We start from the raw sequence: 20,302 nt of genomic DNA on the forward strand, positions 1-20,302 counted from the left end.
AAAGGTACACCTGAATCTTTCCGTTCGAGCTCTGATTTCTCTTATTTTATTATGATGATCATTCCTCCCTACGTAGGTGCGTGTCAACAAAATATTTACGGATTCGGAAGAGAAAGTTGGTGAATGAAATTTCGTAAATAGATCTCGCCGCAAAGAAAACCGCCTTTGTTTCAGTGACTGCCATCCCAACTCGCGTATCATATCAGTGACACTCTCACCCCTATTGCGCGATAACTTTTTCGATGTCCTCCGTCAATCCTACCTGGTAAGGATCCCACACCGCCGAGCAATATTCCAGCAGAGGACGGACAAGTGTAATGTAGGCTGTCTCTTTAGTTGGTCTTTCGCATCTTCTGGTGTTCTGCCAACAAAGCGCAGTCTTTGTTTCGCCTTCCCCACAATATTATCCATGTGGTCTTTCCAATATAAGTTGCTCGTAATTGTAATACATAGGTAATTGACAGCCCTTAGATTTGTGAAATTTATCGTATACCCAAAATTTATCGGATTTCTTTTAGTACCCATGTGGATGACCTCGTACTTGTCTTTGTTTAGTGCCAATTACCACTTTTCGCACCATACAGAAATTCTCTCTAGATAATTTTGTAATTGGAATTGATCGTCTGATGATTTTGTAGACGATAAATTACAGTGTCATCTGCAAACAATCTAAGGGGGCTGCTCAGATTATCACCTAGATCATTTATGTAAATCATGGACAGCAGAGGGCGTATGACACTACCTTGCGGAACGCCAGATATCACTTCTGTTCTACTCGATGATTTACCGTCTATCGCTATGAACTGTGACCTCTCTGAGAGGAAATCACCAATCCAGTCACACAAGTGAGACGATACTCCATATGCACGCAATTTGAATAATAGTTGCTTGTGAGGAACGGTATCAGAAGCCTTCTGGAAATCTAGGAATATGGAATCGATCTGAGATCTCTTGTCGACAGCACTCATTACTTCGTGGGAATAAAGAGCTAGCTGTGTTGCACAAGAACTATATTTTCTGAATCCTTGTTGGTTATGTATCAATAAGCCATTTTCTTCAAGGTGATTCATAATGTTCGAGTACAGTATATGCTCCAAAGTCCTACTGCAAATTGAGGTCAGTGATATGGATCTGTAATTCAATGGGTTACTCCTATTTCCTTTCTTGAATATTGGTGTGACCTGTGCTACTTTCCAGTCTTTAGGAACAGACCTTTTGTCAAGTGAGCGGTTGTATATGATTGCTAAGAAAGGCGCTATTGTGTCTGCATACTCTGAAAGGAAGCTGATTGGTATACCATCTGGACTGGAAGACTTGCCTTTCTTAAGTGATTTGAGTTGTTTTGCAACATCTAAGCTGTCTACTTTTATGTCACTCATGCTAACAGCTGTTCTGGTTTCGAAATGTCGAATATTTTCTTCGTCTTCTTTCGTGAAGGAATAAGGGAAAACTGTATTTAGTAACTCCGCTTTAGTGACACCATCATCGGTAACGTTTCCATCGCTATCGCGCAGTGACGGTATTGACTGTTTTTTGTCACTGTTGTATTTTACATACGACCAGAATCTCTTTGGGTTTTGTACCATATTTTGAGACGATGTTTCATTGTGGAAACTATTAAAAGCATCTCGCATTGACGTCCGCACTAAATTTCGAGCTTCCGTTAAACTTAACCAATCTTGGGGATTTTGAGTTCTTCTGAATTTGGCATGCTTTTTTCGTTGCTTCTGCAACAGTGTTCTGACGCGTTTTGTGTGTTATTGTGGATCAGTCCCGTCTCTTATTAACTTATGGGGTATGAATCTATTGCTGTCGGTACTGTGTCTATGAATTTTAGTCATATCTGGTCTACACTTACGTAATTTGCTTGGAAGGAATGGAGACTCTCTCTTAGGAAGGCATCAAGCGAATTTTTATGTGCTGTTTTAAACAGATACATTTTGCGTTTATTTTTAGTGGTTTTGGTTGATATGGTTTTGAGCCTCGCTACAATGACCTTGTGTTCACTAATCCCTGTATCCGCCATGACGCTCTCTATTAGATCAGGATTATTTGTGGCTAAGAGGTCAAGTGTGTTTTCGCAACCATTTACAATTCGTGTGGGCTCATGAACTAATTGTACAAAGTGATTCTCAGAGGAAGCATTTAGTACAATTTCGGAAGATGTTTTCTGTCTACCACCGGCTTTGAACATGTATTTTCGCCAACTAATCGAGGGTAGATTGAAGTTTCCACCAATTATAACTGTATGAGTGGGGTACTTGTTTGTAATGAGATTCAAGTTTTATTCGAACCGTTCAGCTGTTGTATCATCTGAGTCGGGGGGTCGGTAGAAGGAGCCAATTATTATTTTGCTACGGCTGTTGAGTGTAACCTCTACCCATAGTAATTCGCAGGACCTATCTATCTCAACGTCACTACAAGATAAACTATTACCTACAGACAGAAACACACCACCGCCTACTTTATTTAATCTATACTTTCTGAACACAGTTTGTACCTCTGTAAAAATTTCGGCAGAATTTATCTCCGGCTTTAGGCAGCTTTCTGTTCCTATAACGATTTCAACTTCAGTGCTCGAAGCTCTGGTACTTTTCCATCATCATCATCATCAGTGTTCTGCCTAAAGGCAGGTTTTCACATGGTAGTTCTCCAGGCTGTCCGGTCTTCTGCCATCCTCTTCAGGTCTGCATAATTTTTCCTCTTCCCTTTATGTCATCTTGTATCTCCTTCTTCCTCTCAGTCTTCTCCCACAAACCAATCCTTCCAAAGCATCTACTAGCAAGCACTCCCTTCTCAATGAATGCCCCAACCAGTTCTTTTTCCTTTCTCCTACAACCTTCAGCAGACATCTTCTCTCACCAACCCTTTCCAATACTCTTTCATTACTCACTCTTTCCATCCAGCTTATTCTCTCCATTCTCCTCCACAACCACATCTCAAATGCTTCTAACCTTTTTTCATCCTCTCGTCTCAGTGTCCATGTTTCTGCCCCATATAGTGCCACACTCCAGACAAAACATTTGCCAATCCTTTTCCTTAGTCTTTTATCTAATTTGCCACATAAGAGTCTCCTCTTTCTGTTGAATGCCTCCTTCGCTATGGCAGTTCGAGTTTTCACCTCCTGGTTACATCTCAAGTCTTCAGTTATTGTGCTTCCGAGATATGTAAATTGACTTACTTGGCTAGTGGTAGATTCTCCTATTTTAATATTGGACAGTCTGCGTCTTGTACTGATGACCATACTCTTTGTTTTTGCTGTGTTTATTTGCATCTCATATTCCACACAAGCTTCATTCAGATCTTTCAGCATGTTATTCACTGTCCGCTCACTTTCTGCCACTAGTACCATGTCATCAGCAAACCTTATACATTCTATTCTCTTTCCACCAATACATATTCCTCTTTTGCCATCTAAGCCTTTCGCAATAATCTCTTCAAGGTATACGTTAAACAACAGTGGGGAAAGGCAACAACCTTGTCTAACACCTCGTCCAATCCTGCTTCCTTCTGACATTTCATTTCCAATCCTTATCCTTACTTTCTGGTGTAAATATAGCTTCTGTATCAGTCATCTCTCTTTCCAATCTACTCCTTTCCTCTTCAAAATATCCATCAGCTTCTTCCACTGAACTCTGTCAAAAGCCTTTTCTAAATCTATAAAAACAGCAAAGATTTCTCTACCCTTTTCCATATATCTTTCCCTTATAGTTCTTAGCAGGCCAATAGCATCTCTTGTTCCTTTTCCTCTTCTAAATCCGAACTGCTCCTCTGCAATCTCTCTATCTAGCTTGCCATATAACCTCCTGTTCAACACTCTCAGCAAGACTTTAGCTGCATGAGAAATTAGACTGATGGTTCGGTGCTCTTCACATTTTTTAGTATTTCTCTTTTTCTGTATTGGTATCATAACTGTTGCAGCGAAGTCCTCAGGCCATTCTGCTTTGTCATGTATCCAACACAGCTACGACAATTTACTACTACAATACCGACTGTTGCTTGGTCGATTGTCGTCGCTCCTCTGCCCTGTACCCTTTGAGACTGGAGCCCTTTTTGAGCTTTCCCGAGACTGTCTAACCTAAAAATACCGGTATGTAAATTTTTCTTACAAAATTTTACCCTGTGTTTATGCCTTTCAACATAGGCCCACATTATGCTACTCAGGCTGGGTGGCGACGCCGAGTCGCGGTCGTATTTTAAGGTGCACAGCTTCTGAACGTGAGAAGAGGGATCATTACGGTTGCTGCATTGTTTCAGGTCGGTATCTGCGGACCACTCTGGCTGGGAACCGGCCAGGCCAACCCCAGCACCGGAAGCTGCCGGCACCGCAGAGCAGGGAGACGACGGCTTCCAGCCCATCCTGCAGCGCGTGGCGACGCTGGAGCGCGACCCGAGCAGGGACCGCCTGCTGGACTACATCAGCGCCGTCAACAGGAGGCACGCCTTCGGCATCCACGGCAGGAGGTCTGACCCGGCCGCCACCCAATACCAGCAGTTCAGGGCCAGGCTGCTCCACCACCCCGGCGCGCAGGTCTACCCCACGGCGGCACTGTATGCTGCAGCGCCTCAGCAGATCAAGCCGCCAAAGGTAGACACCTAGCTGCCCCATCCATCCTTCCTACATACCCACCACAGCTGGGTGCTCATGTCTCTCTGAGTGTGCTTCACCCTGCATACAGCACCAGGTGTATCTGCATGTGAGTCGCTTAGATGCAAAACTGTCCATGTCCACTTTTTAAAAAAAAATTGAGTTGGCAACTCTGGATCGTAGAGCATGACATTTTACACATGCTTGAAATGCTATTTATGCTAAAAGCTCTCCATGTCCTCTAGAAAACAGCTCACGAAAGGTGTGGTTAGATTCAAAACTGTCCATGTCCATCAGTAAGTTGGATGCAAAACTTGCCTTGTCCCTTTTGACAAATCGCTTTGAAGGCTGAGGTCATGTGACTGTAATGCGAGATGGCTACCATAAGCATGTAAACATTGTACTTGTGTGGTTTATTACAGCTGTTTATTCTGAAAGTTATACACATTCTCAGAATGCTATAAAAGTCCAAGGGGAGCCTAATTATAATTCTGAAATCAACCTACCAGTGTCCGTATGCAAACGTGGGAAACACTTAGGACACATAAACTCGAGCTGCATTACGAACACGGTTGTTCCTATTAATGAAAAGAAACTGGAGGATGTTTCAAAACTCCTCGAGAAACACTACCGTGAGTCCTGGAGGGAACGTGAATCCCTGTCGTGGCACATGACATTACTAGGTTCCAGCGGGTCAGGGGCATCAGTTGAATCAGAATGCCTAGCAGGAGAAGATGAAGACATTGTTCTAGATATGATGTATTAAGTGGACTGCAGTTTGTCAGTTGTTACATCATGTACCTTCAGAAATATTTAAAGAAATTAAAACTGAATACACAGTTTGATGTTCACCCCATATCCTCTCCTCATGTACAACTAGTCAGGTTCAAAACTGTCCATGTCCATTTCAGTTGCATGCAAAAGTGGCCATCTGCAAAGTCAGATGCAAAACTGTCCAAGTCCATTTTTATTTTGCTTGTATCTTACATGCATTGATTCCTGATTTTTTTTTTAATAGCCCAAATGGTTTTGTACTAATCCATACTTACGTATACAACATACAGTGTAGGGCAGCGTGTATTTACCCAGTGAAAACAGTTTTTCCACTTTTTCTCAACGGTTATGGAGGACATGGACAGTTTTACATCTAGGCGACTCATGTACTTAATTCTGCATACCCTGCCAAAGGTAGCATTTCAATTGTTCCTGGATGCATTTAACACTGTATGCCCTCCTAAAGGTAGATGTTTATATGTTCCTGGCTGTATTTAACTCTGTAAGCCATCCCAAAGATAGCTACTTATCACTCTTTGGGTGTACTTAATTCTGCTTACCCTGCCAAAGGTATCTGCTTGTTTGTTCTCGGATGTATTTAACTCTCAAGACAGATGTTAATTATTTTTTGGGTGTACTTAGCTCTACACACCATGCCAAATTATTTTTTTGGGTGTACTTAGCTCTACATACCATGCCAAAGCTTGTAGCTGCTTGTTTGTTCCTGGATGTATTTAGCTCATACACCCTCCTAAGGTAGCTGTTTATTTGTTCCTGGCTGTATTTAATTCTGTGTACCATCCAAAAGGTAGGTGCTTATTATTTTTTGAGTGTACTCAACTCTGCATACCCTGCCAAAGGTAGCTGCCTGTTTTGTTCTTGGATGTTTTTAACTCTGTATACCCTCCTGTATGTAGATGCTTATTATTTTTCAGATGTACTTAGCTCTGCATAACCCGCCAAAGCTTGTAGCTGCTTGTTTATTCCTGGATGTATTGAGCTCTCTATACTCTCCTAAAGATAGCTGCTTATTTGTTCCTGGCTGTATTTAACTCTGTATACCATCCCAAAAGTAGCTGTTTATAACTTTTTGGGTGTTCTTAATTCTGCATTCCCTGCCAAAGGTAGCTGCTTGATTGCTCTTGGATGTATTTAACTCTGTATACCCTCTCGAAGGTTGATGCTTATTATTTTTTGGATATACTTAACTCTGCATACCCTGCCAAAGCTTGTAACTGCTTCTCTGTTCCTGAATGTATTTAACTCTGTATATCGTCCCAAATGTATCTGTTCATTTGTTTCTGGGTGTATTTAACCCTATGTACACACCCAAATGTAGCTGCTTATTTGTTTATAGGTGTATTTAACTCTGCATAAGCTCCCAAAGGTAGTTGCTCATTTGTTTCTGGATGTATTTAGGTATTCCCTGCCAAAGATAGCTGATCATTTGTTTCTGGGTGTATTTAACTCTGTATGCCCTCCCAAATGTAGATGCTTATTTTTTTGGTGCACTTACCTCTGTATATTCTGCCAAAAATGGCTGCAGATTTATTTCTGGGTGTATTTAACTGTGCATACCCTGGCAAAGGTAGCTGCTTCTTTGCTTGTGGATGTACTTAGCTTCGTATACCCTCCCAAAGTAGATGCTTATTAACTGGAGGGTATACTTAACTCTGTATACCCTGCCAAAGGTTCCCGGTTATTTGTTTCTGGGTATACTTAACTCTGTATACCCTGCTAAACGCATCTGCTCAGTAGTTTGTGGGTGTATTTAACTCTACACACCCAGCCAAAGGTTGCTGATCATTTGTTTGTCGGTGTGTTTAACTCTGTATATTTTACCAAAGGCAGGTAATTCATTTCTGTCTGTACTCGACCACATCAAAGATACATGCTCATTAGTTTACGGCTGTACTTCGTTCTGTATGGCCTCACAAAAGTAGTAGCTCCATCAAGGTACCTTCCATTAGGAGCGTGGATGCACTCTGTGATATGACTTTCAAATGACAGAGTACATCCAATCAGTCATCCTTTTCTTGCATGTTTTACTCGGCAAATCTATATTTAGGGTAGTGCCTAGCCCTTATCAATGCACCATTTCATAGTATCAATGCCTGTTCCAGTACATCAGTTCCCTAATGTTCGGGCTTCTGCCACAGTTGTTTCAACACTATTCTGACAGAAGCGTGAACAGGGTACTGACGTGCTGGAACAGACATTGATACTATGAAATGGTGCTTTGATAATAGATACACTAGCCGAAATCTAGTTTTTCCGAATAAGACCTGCAGGGAAAGGACGACTGATTGGGTGTGCTCTATCATTTGAAAGTAGCTGCTCTTTTCTTTCTGGGTGTACAATAATTTATATGCCATGTCAAAGATAACTACTCATTTGTTTCTGGGTATGCTTAAATCTGTATATCCTGCAAAAGGTAGATCATTTATGTCTGTGGGTGTACATGACGATCAGTTTAGCTTTAGGAAAGGTAAAGGCACGACAGAGGCAGTACTCGGATTGTGATTGATAATGGAAGCAAGACAAGAGAAATGGAGACACGTTCACAGTATTTGTCCACATGCAAAAAGCATTCGACAACATAAAATGGTGCAAGATATTCTAAACTGTGAGAAGAATAAACGTAAGCTACTGGAAACACACCTAATACACAATATCTACAAGAACCAAGAGACAACAATAAGTCAGGACGAGCAAGAACGAAAAGTCGGACTAAAAAGGTGTAAGACAGAGATGTAGTCTTTCGCCTCTAATGTTCAAGCTATATCACTGACAGAAATAAAAGAAAGCGTCAGCGGGGGAACTAAAATTCCAGGTGAAAGGATAAATGACATTTGGGCTGAATTTTGCTGCAGCAGTACACCCTAATGTCATTTATGTGGAATGAAATACTGCATCTATGAAACAGTACTTTACCAGCATCTCAAGGCAGTAATACACTACTGGCCATTAAAACTGCTGCTCGAAGAAGAAATGCACATGATAAACGTGTATTCATTGGACAAATATATTATACTAGAACTGACATGTGATTATATTTTTCACGCAATTTGGGTGCATAGATCCTGAGAAATCAGTACCCAGAACAACCACCTCTGGCCGTAATAACGGCCTTGATACGCCTGGGCACTGAGTCAAACTGAGCTTGGATGGCGTGTACAGGTACAGCTGCCCATGCAGCTTCTACACGATTCCACAGTTCATCAAGAGTAGTGTCTGGCGTATTGTGACGAGCCAGTTGCTAGCCACCTTTGACCAGACGTTTTCAATTGGGGAGAGATCTGGAGAATGTGCTGGCCAGGACAGCAGTCGAACACTTTCTGTACCCAGAAAGGCCCGTAGAGGCCTGCAACATGCGTCTGTGCGTTATCCTGCTGAAATGTAGGATTTCACAGGGATCGAATGAAGGGTAGAGCCGCGGGTCGTAACATATCTGAAATGTAACGTCCACTGTTCAAAGTGTCGTCAATGCGAAAAAGAGGTGACCGAGACGTGTAACCAATGGCACCCCATACCATCACGCCAGGTGATACGCCAGTGTGGCGATGACAAATACACACTTCCAATGTGCGTTCACCGCGATGTCGCCAAACACGGTTGCGACCATCATGATGCTGTAAACAGAAACTGGATTCATCCGAAAAAATAACGTTTCGCCATTCGTGCACCCAGGTTCGTCGTTGAGTGCATCATCGCAGGCGCTCCTGTATGTGATGCAGCGTCAAGGGTAACCACAGCCATGGTCTCCCAGCTGATAGCCCATGCCGCTGCAAACTTCGTCGAACTGTTCGTGCAGATGGTTGTTGTGTTGTAAACGTCCCCATCTGTTGACTCAGGGATGTGGCTGCACGATCCGTTACAGCCATTCGGATAAGATGCCTGTCATCTCGACTGCTAGTGTTACGAGGCCGTTGTGATCCAGCACGGCGTTCCGTATTATACGCCTGAAGCCACCGATTCCATATTCTGCTAACAGTCATTGGATATCGACCAACGCGAGCAGCAATGTCGCGATACGATAATCCGCAATCGCGACAGGCTACAATCCGACCTTTATCAAAGTCGGAAACGTGATTGTACTCATTTCTCCTCCTTACACGAGGCATCACAACAACGTTTCACCAGGCAACGCTGGTCAACTGCTGTTTATGTATGAGAAATCGGTTGGAAACTTTCCTCGTGTCAGCACGTTGTAGGTGTCGCCACCGGCGCCAACTTTGTGTGAACGCTCTAAAAAGCTAATCATTTGTATATCACAGCATCTTATTCCTGTCGGTTAAATTTCGCTTCTGTAGCGTGTCATCTTCGTGGTGCAGCAATTTTAATGGCCAGTAGTATATGACGTGTTGCGAATATAAAAAAGCTGTGCTGCACCACCTTCTGAAAATATCTATTGAACAACTTGCAGATTTGGTCCTTTGTTGAATTAACGTATCAGTGCTGTACGAGTGAGCATCACTCTTTATTCCTGACGTTTGCAATAACTGGTGTAAAGGATATTCTTAAAAAAAAGAAAAAGAAAAAGAAGATTGACCATGATGATACTACCCAAATGCGACCGAGAACGGTAGATGTGATGTATTCGTACACACAAAAAAAGTATTACAGTTTCAGAGTACTTGGGTGGTTTATTCAAGAGAAAAAGCTTCACAAATTCAGAAAGTCAGTAACACGTGTGTATGGCGGCTACGTGGCATTGATTGACAGAGCTGTTGGATGTCCTCGTGAGGGACATCGTACCAAATTGTATCCATCTGGCTCGTTAGATCGTCAAAATCCCGAAATGGTTGGAGACGCTCCAAATGTTCTCAATATGGGAAAGATCCGGCAATCTTGCTGCCGAAAGTAGGGTTTGGCAAGTGGGCATCACCTCGGTGAATTGTAACCCCAGAATGTCTTCGCATGAACGGCAACAAAATGGGGCGTAGAGTACCATCGATGTACATCTATGCTGCACGGGTCCTGTGGATAACAGCCGAAGCAGTTATGCCCTGAAATGGAACGGTATGCCAAACCACCACGGTTGGTCGGCAGGCTGTATGGTGGACAACAGTCAGGTTGGTATCCGCAGTGTGAGGCGTTCCCAGACACGTTTTCACTGGTCTCATGAAGACCAGTCTACTCCAGTCAACGAGATTCCAGGCCGAATGTTGCCGACACCACTGCAAACGGGCTTGCTGGTGTACCGAGGTCAAAGGTAGTCAGCATAAGGGGCGCAGTGAGTTCAGCCCCCTTTCTGTGAGCCACTTGTTAATAGTCCTTGTGGTCAGTGAAGTACCAGTTGGAGGTCGGATCGATGATAATGATGAACCCAAGGCTCTGAGTGCCTAACGATTTATCGGTCGCCACGTTCTGTCATGTCTCTAGGCCTACCACTCACTTCTTCATGCTTTGTCCGGCCACGGTTCACCCATTCCTGTCAGCGTGAGTGAATAGTGGCATCGCTCCTATTCACATGTCGAGCGATTAGCTAATTATTCCAACCAACTTTGAGCCCAGCTACATGTCGTCTGTCAAATGCTGACACTTGCATGTATTGTTCAGGCACCTGTGTGCGAGGCATGATTACTGTCCAACTGACTATATGTAATTTAATTCGCAAGAGTTTCTACCCCGCTATCGACATGCCACCTATTTAGCATCCTTGCCAGCTGTGCAGTGAAACTGCGCTGCAGCGTCGAATGTTCATCTGTTGGCTGCCAAAGTTAACAGTTTGTATTTACCGCCGACAAATGTATGAATATCAATGTCTGACGAATTTGCATGACTCCTTAATGTTGCCCCTTTTTTTTGTCTTAGAGTGAAGTATTATAGTGCTTTGGTTGTACCATTTGTGAAAAGTGGAGGTAATATAGTATATTCTATTTTGTACAGAAGCACAAAATGATTTGAGAATGGGCTAGAAGGCTGAAACTAGTTGTGAATAAATAAAATTAATACAGTGGTGGAAGGCCGACCGGTGTGGCCGTGCGGTTACAGGCGCTTCAGTCTGGAACCGCGGGACTGCTACGGTCGCAGGTTCGAATCCTGCCTCGGGCATGGATGTGTGTGATGTCCTTAGGTTAGTTAGGTTTAAGTAGTTCTAAGTTCTAGGGGACTGATGACCTCAGATGTTAAGTCCCATAGTGCTCAGAGCCATTTGAACAGTGGTGGAAGCTGCAGAAATGAACTAAAATTTCTGCCATGGCTAGGAGTTGGAGTGCCCTTGCTTACTAAGACGAAATGCAGACCATCACACCACTGCCGCACTATGGCTAGTATTGCGTGCATAGACTGCCCAAGCCCAACACCCTCCGCAACACAAACTTCGTATCTTCAGCTTATTTTCCCCTTCTCAGATCGTCGCCATTGCTGGGGCTCTCCAGCGCCGGAATAGCACCCCAGTGTTGGATGTAATGGGGAGATCCTGTACCTCAGGTGTAGGTGATCATATAACTAAAGCCCCCTCGAGACATTTGAGTCTCACCTTTATCTACGATAATTACGGAAAATGAAGGGGAAAATAAGACCCGCCAGGATAGCTGAGCATGCTAACACGCTGCTTCCTGGTCTCAGGTAGGCGCGCCGGCGCCGGATCGAATCCACCCAGCAGAATAACGACGAGGGCCTGTGTGCCGGCCAGCCTGGATGTGGTTCTTAGGCGGTTTTCCACATCCCGCTATGTGGATACTGGGCTGGTCTCCACGTTCCGCCTCAGTTACCCGACTCACAGACATCTGAACACGTTCGCACTCTTCCACGAATTACACTAGTCGCAGACAGCAGGGGTACACTGATTCCATCCCGGCGGGAGAACGGGGTGGCGGCAGGGAGGGCATCCGGCCAGCCCTTTCCACTAACCTTGCCAAATCCGTTCCTAACAATGCCGCCCCTGCGCCAGCGCGGGACATGGCACCAGTGAAAGAAAGAAAGAAAGAAGGGGAAAACAAGCTGAAGATATGAAGTTTGTGTTGCGGAGGGTACTGGGCTTATGCCGTTCATGCAGTGCCGGTCATGCAGCAGTGTAACGTTCAGCGTTCCTGCCTAGTATGGTGGCACAGTAGCTCAGTGTGTTCGGTCAGAGGGTTAGCTGCCCTCCATAATACATCTACATCTACATCCCTACTCCGCAAGCCACCTGACGGTGTGTGGCGGAGGGTACCTTGAGTACCTCTATCGGTCCTCCCTTCTATTCCAGTCTCGTATTGTTCGTGGAAAGGAGGATTGTCGGTATGCCTCTGTGTGGGCTCTAATCTCTCTGATTTTATCCTCATGGTCTCTTCGCGAGATATACGTAGGAGGGAGCAATATACTGCTTGACTCCTCGGTGAAGGTATGTTCGCGAAACTTCAACAAAAGCCCGTACCAAGCTACTGAGCGTCTCTCCTGCAGAGTCTTCCACTGGAGTTTATCTATCATCTGCGTAACGCTTTCTCGATTACTAAATGATCCTGTAACAAAGCGCGCTGCTCTCCGTTGGATCTTCTCTATCTCTTCCATCAACCCTATCTGGTACGGATCCCACACTGCTGAGCAGTATTCAAGCAGTTGGCGAACAAGCGTACTGTAACCTACTTCCTTTGTTTTCGGATTGCATTTCCTTAGGATTCTTCCAATGAATCTTAGTCTGGCATCTGCTTTACTGACGATCAACTTTATATGATCATTTCATTTTAAATCACTCCTAATGCCTACTCCCAGATAATTTATGGAATTAACCGCTTCCAGTTGCTGACCTGCTATTTTGTAGCTAAATGGTGAGGGATCTATCTTTCTATGTATTCGCAGCACATTACACTTGTCTACATTGAGATTCAATAGCCATTCCCTGCACCATGCGTGAATTCGTTGCAGATCCTCCTGCATTTCAGTACAATTTTTCATTGTTACAACCTCTCGATACACCACAGCATCATCCGCAAAACGCCTCAGTGAACTTCCGATGTCATCCACAAGGTAATTTATGCATATTGTGAATAGCAACGGTCCTACAACCTGCGGCACACCCGAAATCACTCTTACTTCGGAAGACTTCTCTCCATTGAGAATGACATGCTGCGTTCTGTTAATAAAAGGCTGAGTTAATGCATCAGCAATGAACTTGAACAAGAGTCATGGGACTCCGCCCCCAACAAATAGAACGAACAGTAATGAACAACATGAAATCAACAAAATAAAACTTAAGTGAGGAGGCCTGGGTTTGTGTCCTGGCTGTGGTACAAATTTTTAATTCATTTCTTCAGCGTCCATCCATATTGTAGATAAAGGTGAGACTGAAATGTCTCTAAGATCTCTAAAATTAGTACAGCAAAAGAGGAAAATGGCACCTTCTTTTACTGGTGATAACGTCGCGCCGGCCGGTGTGGCCGAGCGGTTCTAGGCGCTACAGTCTGGGACCGCGCGACTGCTACGGTCGCAGGTTCGAATCCTGCCTCGGGCATGAATCTGTGTCATGTCCTTAGGTTAGTTAGGTTTAAGTAGTTCTAGGGGACGATCTCAGATGTTGAGTCCCATAGTGCTCAGACCCATTTGATGACGACGCAAAACGTGTCTCTGCTGTTCAAGGTGCTGTCCTTCGAGGAAGGCGTGCGCCCGCCCGTGCTGCACTACGCTCACCCAGAGCTCGGGGTGCAGCCGGCCAAAGTGGTCCGCAAGAAGGACGAGGACGGCGAGGACGCGGAGGACGAGGGCTCGCTGAGTGACGTCGAGGTGGAGCGCGACGAGGACCTCGACCGCAGGAGGGCGACCCACCCCCAACCCCAGCCCCAGCCCCAGACCCAGACCCAGACCCAGGGTCAGAGCCACACCCACGGCGGTGACTCCAGCGCCAGGAGGGGAGGCGGCCGGCAGGCGGACCGCGAGGACTCGGAGCGCACCGCGGGCAACTCCCTGGCGCTGTCCTACTTCGCCGACGACATCCACAGCGACCGCAGCCCCTACGTCGGAGGCTTCGAGGTGGCCGACCCCGAGACGGTGGACATCACCACGTCCAAGCCCGAGGAGCCCCGCGGCAAGGCACCGCCGCCACAGCAGCAGCAGCAGCAGCGTCCAGCCAAGGGCCGGCTGCAGGACCCCGACACCTACGGCCTCGCCAGCGACAAGTACGTCCGCCGCTTCCCGTACGGCGGCTACGTGGACGGCGGCGACAACCTCCACCTGCACAGGTTCGCCCCGCACGGGAAGCCGGCCTACTACTACCCCGTCGTGCAGAGGGTCGAAGAGCGCCCCTTCTGGGAGAAGGTACTTATTTATCTGGCTCTTCACTCATTACAGCCGCGTGGCCTGAGTCACCACGGTTCGTGTGGCTCCCACCGTCTGAGTTTCGAGTCCTCCCTCGGGCATGGTTGTGTGTGTTGTCCTTAGCATAAGATAGTTTAAGTTAGATTAAGTAGTGTGTAGGCCCAGGGACTGATGAGCTCAATAGTTTGGTCCCATAGGAACTTATCACCACCACCACCATTATAGTCTCGTACAGGTACAGACCAGGTCCTGATCAGGTCGAATTCCGTTGAGGTTATCTGTAGGGAGCACTTTTCTAATAAAATAATTCCTTTCAGAGCTAAAGGGCCGTATACTGGTGCACAGTATACAACTGTGTGTGCCCGAGATGGAATGCCAACAATTAGACATTCGAAGTCCTCAGTGAATGTTGCAGTTTTAATGTCGCAACAAAGTGCAAATAATAAGACGGAATATAGATTTCAGAATTCCAATCAAGACTTAGAAGTGATATAGTCGATATAGTGATGCAGCTTAATTCTACACTGTTATATGAAGACAACTCGCTGATTAATGTTGTTACCAAAAATCACGAAAAGTTCTTAATCGATTTATTTCATATTTTTTCACCGTATTCTAATAAACGTTCAGACACGGGCTGTATATATAGGAGAAAGGTCATTAGGGTACAATTTTTAATATATATTCCATATACCCAGCCATATAAAATCTTTACTACTGTGCAAGCACAGGTCGTTGTTTGAGGTTGTTGCCAGAGACTCAAAAACTTCTTGACCGATGTACTTCACTTATACGGTAGTCTAATAGACATTCAGACGTACATGGGAACTATTGTAAGATAATATCTGGAGAAGTTCTTGACCTATGACTGAACACAGATGAAGCAAGGAAACTGTACTGAACTGTGAAAAAAGGAGCAAAATAGAAGCAGTGAACTCTTCAAGCTGAAGATGTACAACACCGAGTGACACGTCAGAACCATTGCGTTGTGGGTGTGTGGTTACGGTATTGCACTGTAAAGCGGGGGACCTCCCTCGCACCACATGTCTTTTTTCACAAATGTGTGAACTCTCCTTCCGGCCACTGACGTGTCTGTTCCTCTGTAGTCTTCACAGTTGTTATACATTGGTTATACAATATGAGTCATGCGGTAAGAATATATTACCGTCGCAAGTAAGTGTGATGAAAAGTGAGAGCAGGCCGGATGCCTCGTACACCTCTCACAGAAATTTAAAATAAATAAATAAATAAACGGGGTGTGAACTACACTATATGATTAAAAGTATACGGACACCTGGCTGAAAATGACTTACAAGATCGTGGCGCCCTCTATCAGTAATGCTGGAATTCAATATGGTGTTGGCCCATCCTTAGCCTTGATGACCGCTTCCACTTTCGAAGACATACGTTCAATCAGGTGCTGGAAGGTTTCTTGGGGAATGGCAGCCCATTCTTCACGGAGTGCTGCACTGAGGAGAGGTATCGATGTCAGTCGGTGAGGCCTGGCAAGAAGTCGGAGTTCGATAACATCCCAAAGGCGTTCTATAGGATTCAGGTGAGGACTCTGTGCAGGCCAGTCCATTACAGGGATGTTACTGTCGCGTAACCACTCTGCCACAGGCCGTGCATTATGAATAAGTGCTCGTACGTGATGAAAGATATAATCACCATCCCCGAATTGCTCTTCAACAGTGGGAAGCAAGAAAGCCCTTAAAACATCAACGTAGGCCTGTGCTGTGATAGTGCCAAAACAACAAGGGGTGCAACCCCCTCCATGAAAAACACGACCACACTATAACACCACCACCTCCGAATTTTACTGTTGGCACTACACACGTTCACCAGACATTCGCCATACCCACAACCTGCCATCGGATCACCACATTGTGTACCGTGATTCGTCATTCCACCCAACGTTTTTATCCTGTTCAATCGTCCAATGTTTACACTCCTTACGCCAAGCAAGGCGTCGTTTGCGATTTATCGGCGTGATGTGTGGCTTATGAGCAGCTGCTCGACCATGAAATCGAAGTTTTCTCACTTCCCTCCTAACTGTCATAGTACTTGCAGTGGATCCTGTGATGGTCTGGATAGATGTCTACCTATTACCCATTACGACCCCCCTTCAACTGTCGGCGGTCTCTATCAGTCGACAGAGGAGGGCCGCCTGCAGGCTTTTGTGCTGTACGTGTCCCTTCAGGTTTCCACTTCACTATCACATCGGAAACAGTGGACCTAGGGATGTTTAGGAGTGTGGATATCTCGCGTACAGACGTATGACACAAGTGACACCCAATCACCTGACCACGTTCGAAGTCCGTGAGTTCCGCATACGGGCATCTTGATTTAGGTTTTCTGTGACTTCCCTAAACTGCTTCAGGCAAATTCCGGGATGATTCTTTTGAAAGAGCACGGCCGACTTTCTTCCCTATCCTTCCGTAATCTGATGGGACCGATGACCTCGCTGTTTGGTCTGCTCCCCCAAATCAGCCAACCCACCAACCACATGACCACGGCAGCAAGAGTTGCTCGGTCTTGGACATGTTGATCTTGGACCGTTCAATGTTTCTATTTTGCTTCATTTTTCACAGTTCGCCTTCTCTCTGTTTTGATGCTTGATCAGTGTTTTTGACGGGCTATCCATTGGGTCGTCTTACCATTAAATGTGACGAGCGTGCGGTGGGGAGTTTTCCTTATGAGCCGCGGTCTGTCTGTAATGTTTTCCTCGCTTACCCACAAGAAAACAGGTTAATTTCAACCCTGGATGTCGTGGTTCTGACCTCCATCGCAAAGACATCAAAAGAAGAGGCGAAATCTGGGTAAGAGAGGATGTGACGACCTTACCACCGTGTGACACGTCCGTGGTGGCGTTGGGCAGAATTGTGGTGAAATTTCGTACCAGTGCGACGTCCTTAACTCACACTACAGCTCACATGAACTCCTGATGTGTGGCCTTTACTTCAGCATGTGTCACCTGATGCTGTTTGAAGCGTATCCGAGCCAAAGGCTGACGGTGCAGGGCGGCACGCTTTTGCACCGTTACAGAGGAAGTCTGTAGGCACATTTGAAACAAATTTCAAACTTACGCGTCGCACCGGGAGGCAATGCAGCGGTTTTGAAAAAGTAGTCCTTTAATTCCGAGAGAGTACGCGTAATGTCCAGCTGGAGTCTGGAGCTGCAGTCTGGAGCTAAAGAGTCTTAACTTGGAGCGATCCTCCAGCAGCGTCCGGGACCCATCATGTGACTTCTCTCCCACGCTCCTTATTGGCTGTTGAAGCGGCGCACACTTGCTTGTTATTCAGCGCATTTTATGGGAACGAACAACCTCTGTTAAGGCGATAATGTTACTCTGTACTTAGCTTTGTACACCAACACTGCACACAAAAATTTAAGTTGGAAGAAATTTTAATGTAATACCAGAAATTTTGCCATACCGCCTAGACCAGGGATTCCCAAAGTGGTCGATATAGACGCCTTGGGGTCGATATCGGTTTCCGAGGGGTCGACATAAACGAAAACTGATTTTGGGGGTCGACGAGGTCTAAAAATCGACCCCTATTGAATTAACACAAGTTCTTATTTAAAACTTTCAAGATAGGTAGGTACTGTATTGTTTATGTTTTGATACGTGTACTAAGAATAATTAATATTTTTGTAGGAAATAGCATTGTTGTAGTAATGTAAAGTCTCAAGTTTGTACAAGATGAAAAACTCGGCAAGTCTGTGCAAGATAATGAGTTCGTGCGTACGACTTTTTATTTTGTTAAATTTTGATGAGAAAATGAAGTCAACTTCACTCACTTAACCAAGTGCAAAGTTTTCCAATTGCTACCTTAGTACCTAGGTATTTTGCATCAATAGGAAAAAACTAAAGATAAGCCCCCTTATTCATAATAGTCTGCTAACTTAAAGCATTGCTAATTCTCACTTTGTCTTCTTCTATTGCCCTAAGTCAGAATGAAAAATAACACTGTTTTGAGTTAGCGGACCATTATGAATAAGGGGGTTGATCATAAAGTAGGTAATTTGGCCATGGGGGTCTGAGGTAACAGTTCATTTTGGAAAATGGGTCACTTGTCCAAAATAGTTTGGGGATCCCTGGCCTAGACCGAGTAGGCGACGTGCATAGTCCGTTTCCACAACAACTTTGCCAGAAACTTTTAATCATCATCTCGAAAAAAATCAAGCTGCAACGTTCATTCGCTGAGCGGCTCTAACGCTTCGATCCAGTCACTCGTTGACCTGTCTGATGTTGCAGTTCAAGATAGCAAAACAAAAGCTGAAGTCTTAAACGTCGCGCTTAGCAAACCGTTCACACAGGAGAATCGTACAAATATACCGTCGTTTGACCATATCGAACAGACTCCCGTACGGACGACATAGTAATAATCATCCCTGGTGTAGAGAAACAACTAAAAATGAATATGTCGCCAGGCTCGGATAGAATCCCAATTCTGTTTTACAAAGATGTAAAACAGGCCGCGGCATTGGCCCCTTATCTAGCTTGCATTTATCGCAAGCGCAAGTCAACAAGCGACAGGAAAAAAAGCGCAGGCAACTCTTGCGTATAAGGACAGAAGAACGGACCCGCAAAATTACAGATCAATATCCCTAGCATCGGTTTGGTGCAGGATGCTTGAACAAATTCTCAGTTCGAATATAATAAACTCTCTTGGGACCGGAAAGCTTACGCCCACGAATCACATGGTTTTAGAAAGCATCACTCGTGCGAAACTCAGCTTGCCCTTTTTTCAAATGATATACTGCAAACTGAGTCGAAACAAGAACTACTGCCGGCCGAAGTGGCCGTGCGGTTAAAGGCGCTGCAGTCTGGAACCGCAAGACCGCTACGGTCGCAGGTTCGAATCCTGCCTCGGGCATGGATGTTTGTGATGTCCTTAGGTTAGTTAGGTTTAACTAGTTCTAAGTTCTAGGGGACTACTGACCTCAGCAGTTGAGTCCCATAGTGCTCAGAGCCATTTGAACCACCAAGAACTACTGACGGCCTTGGGAGAGCCAGTCCTGACAGAACTCTACCATCTGGTGAGCAAGATGTATGAGACAGGCGAAATACCCTCAGACTTCAAGAAGAATATAATAATTCCAACCCCAAAGAAAGCAGGTGCTGTCAGATGTGAAAATTACCGAACAATCAGTTTAATAAGTCACGGATGCAAAATACTAACACGAATTCTTTACAGACGAATGGAAAAACTGGTAGAAGCCGACCTCAGGGAAGATCAGTTTGGATTCCGTAGAAATTTTGGAACACGTGAGGCAACATTGACCCTACGACTTATCTTAGAAGCTAGATTAAGGAAAGGCAGACCTACGTTTCTAGCATTTGTAGACTTAGAGAAAGCTTTTGACAATGTTGACTGGAATACTCTCTTTCAAATTCTGAAGGTGGCAGGGGTAAAATACAGGGAGCGAAAGGCTATTTACAATTTGTACAGAAACCAGATGGCAGTTACAAGAGTCGAGGTGTATGAAAGGGAAGCAGTGGTTGGGAAGGGAGTGAGACAGGGTTGTAGCCTCTCCCCGATGTTATTCAATCTGTATATTGAGCAAGCAATAAAAGAAACAAAAGAAAAGTTCGGAGTAGGTATTAAAATCCATGGAGAAGAAATAAAAACTACGAGGTTCACCGATGACATTGTAATTCTGTCAGAGACAGCAAAGGACTTGGAAGAGCAGTTTAAC

At 44.9% G+C, this 20,302-nt stretch overlaps 1 protein-coding gene across 1 annotated transcript in view; it reads left to right on the top strand.

Moving 5' to 3' along the window:
- Positions 1-20,302, top strand: part of LOC124551256 — a 162,266-nt gene that overhangs the window by 71,563 nt on the left and 70,401 nt on the right. The window contains exons 5-6 of the mRNA XM_047126255.1: positions 4,258-4,588; positions 13,925-14,599. Of these exons, the coding sequence (XP_046982211.1) occupies positions 4,258-4,588; positions 13,925-14,599 (1,006 nt within the window). The remainder of the gene's footprint in view (positions 1-4,257; positions 4,589-13,924; positions 14,600-20,302) is intronic.

The sequence above is a fragment of the Schistocerca americana genome, chromosome 9, assembly GCF_021461395.2.
Source record: "Schistocerca americana isolate TAMUIC-IGC-003095 chromosome 9, iqSchAmer2.1, whole genome shotgun sequence".
NCBI lineage: Eukaryota > Metazoa > Arthropoda > Insecta > Orthoptera > Acrididae > Schistocerca > Schistocerca americana.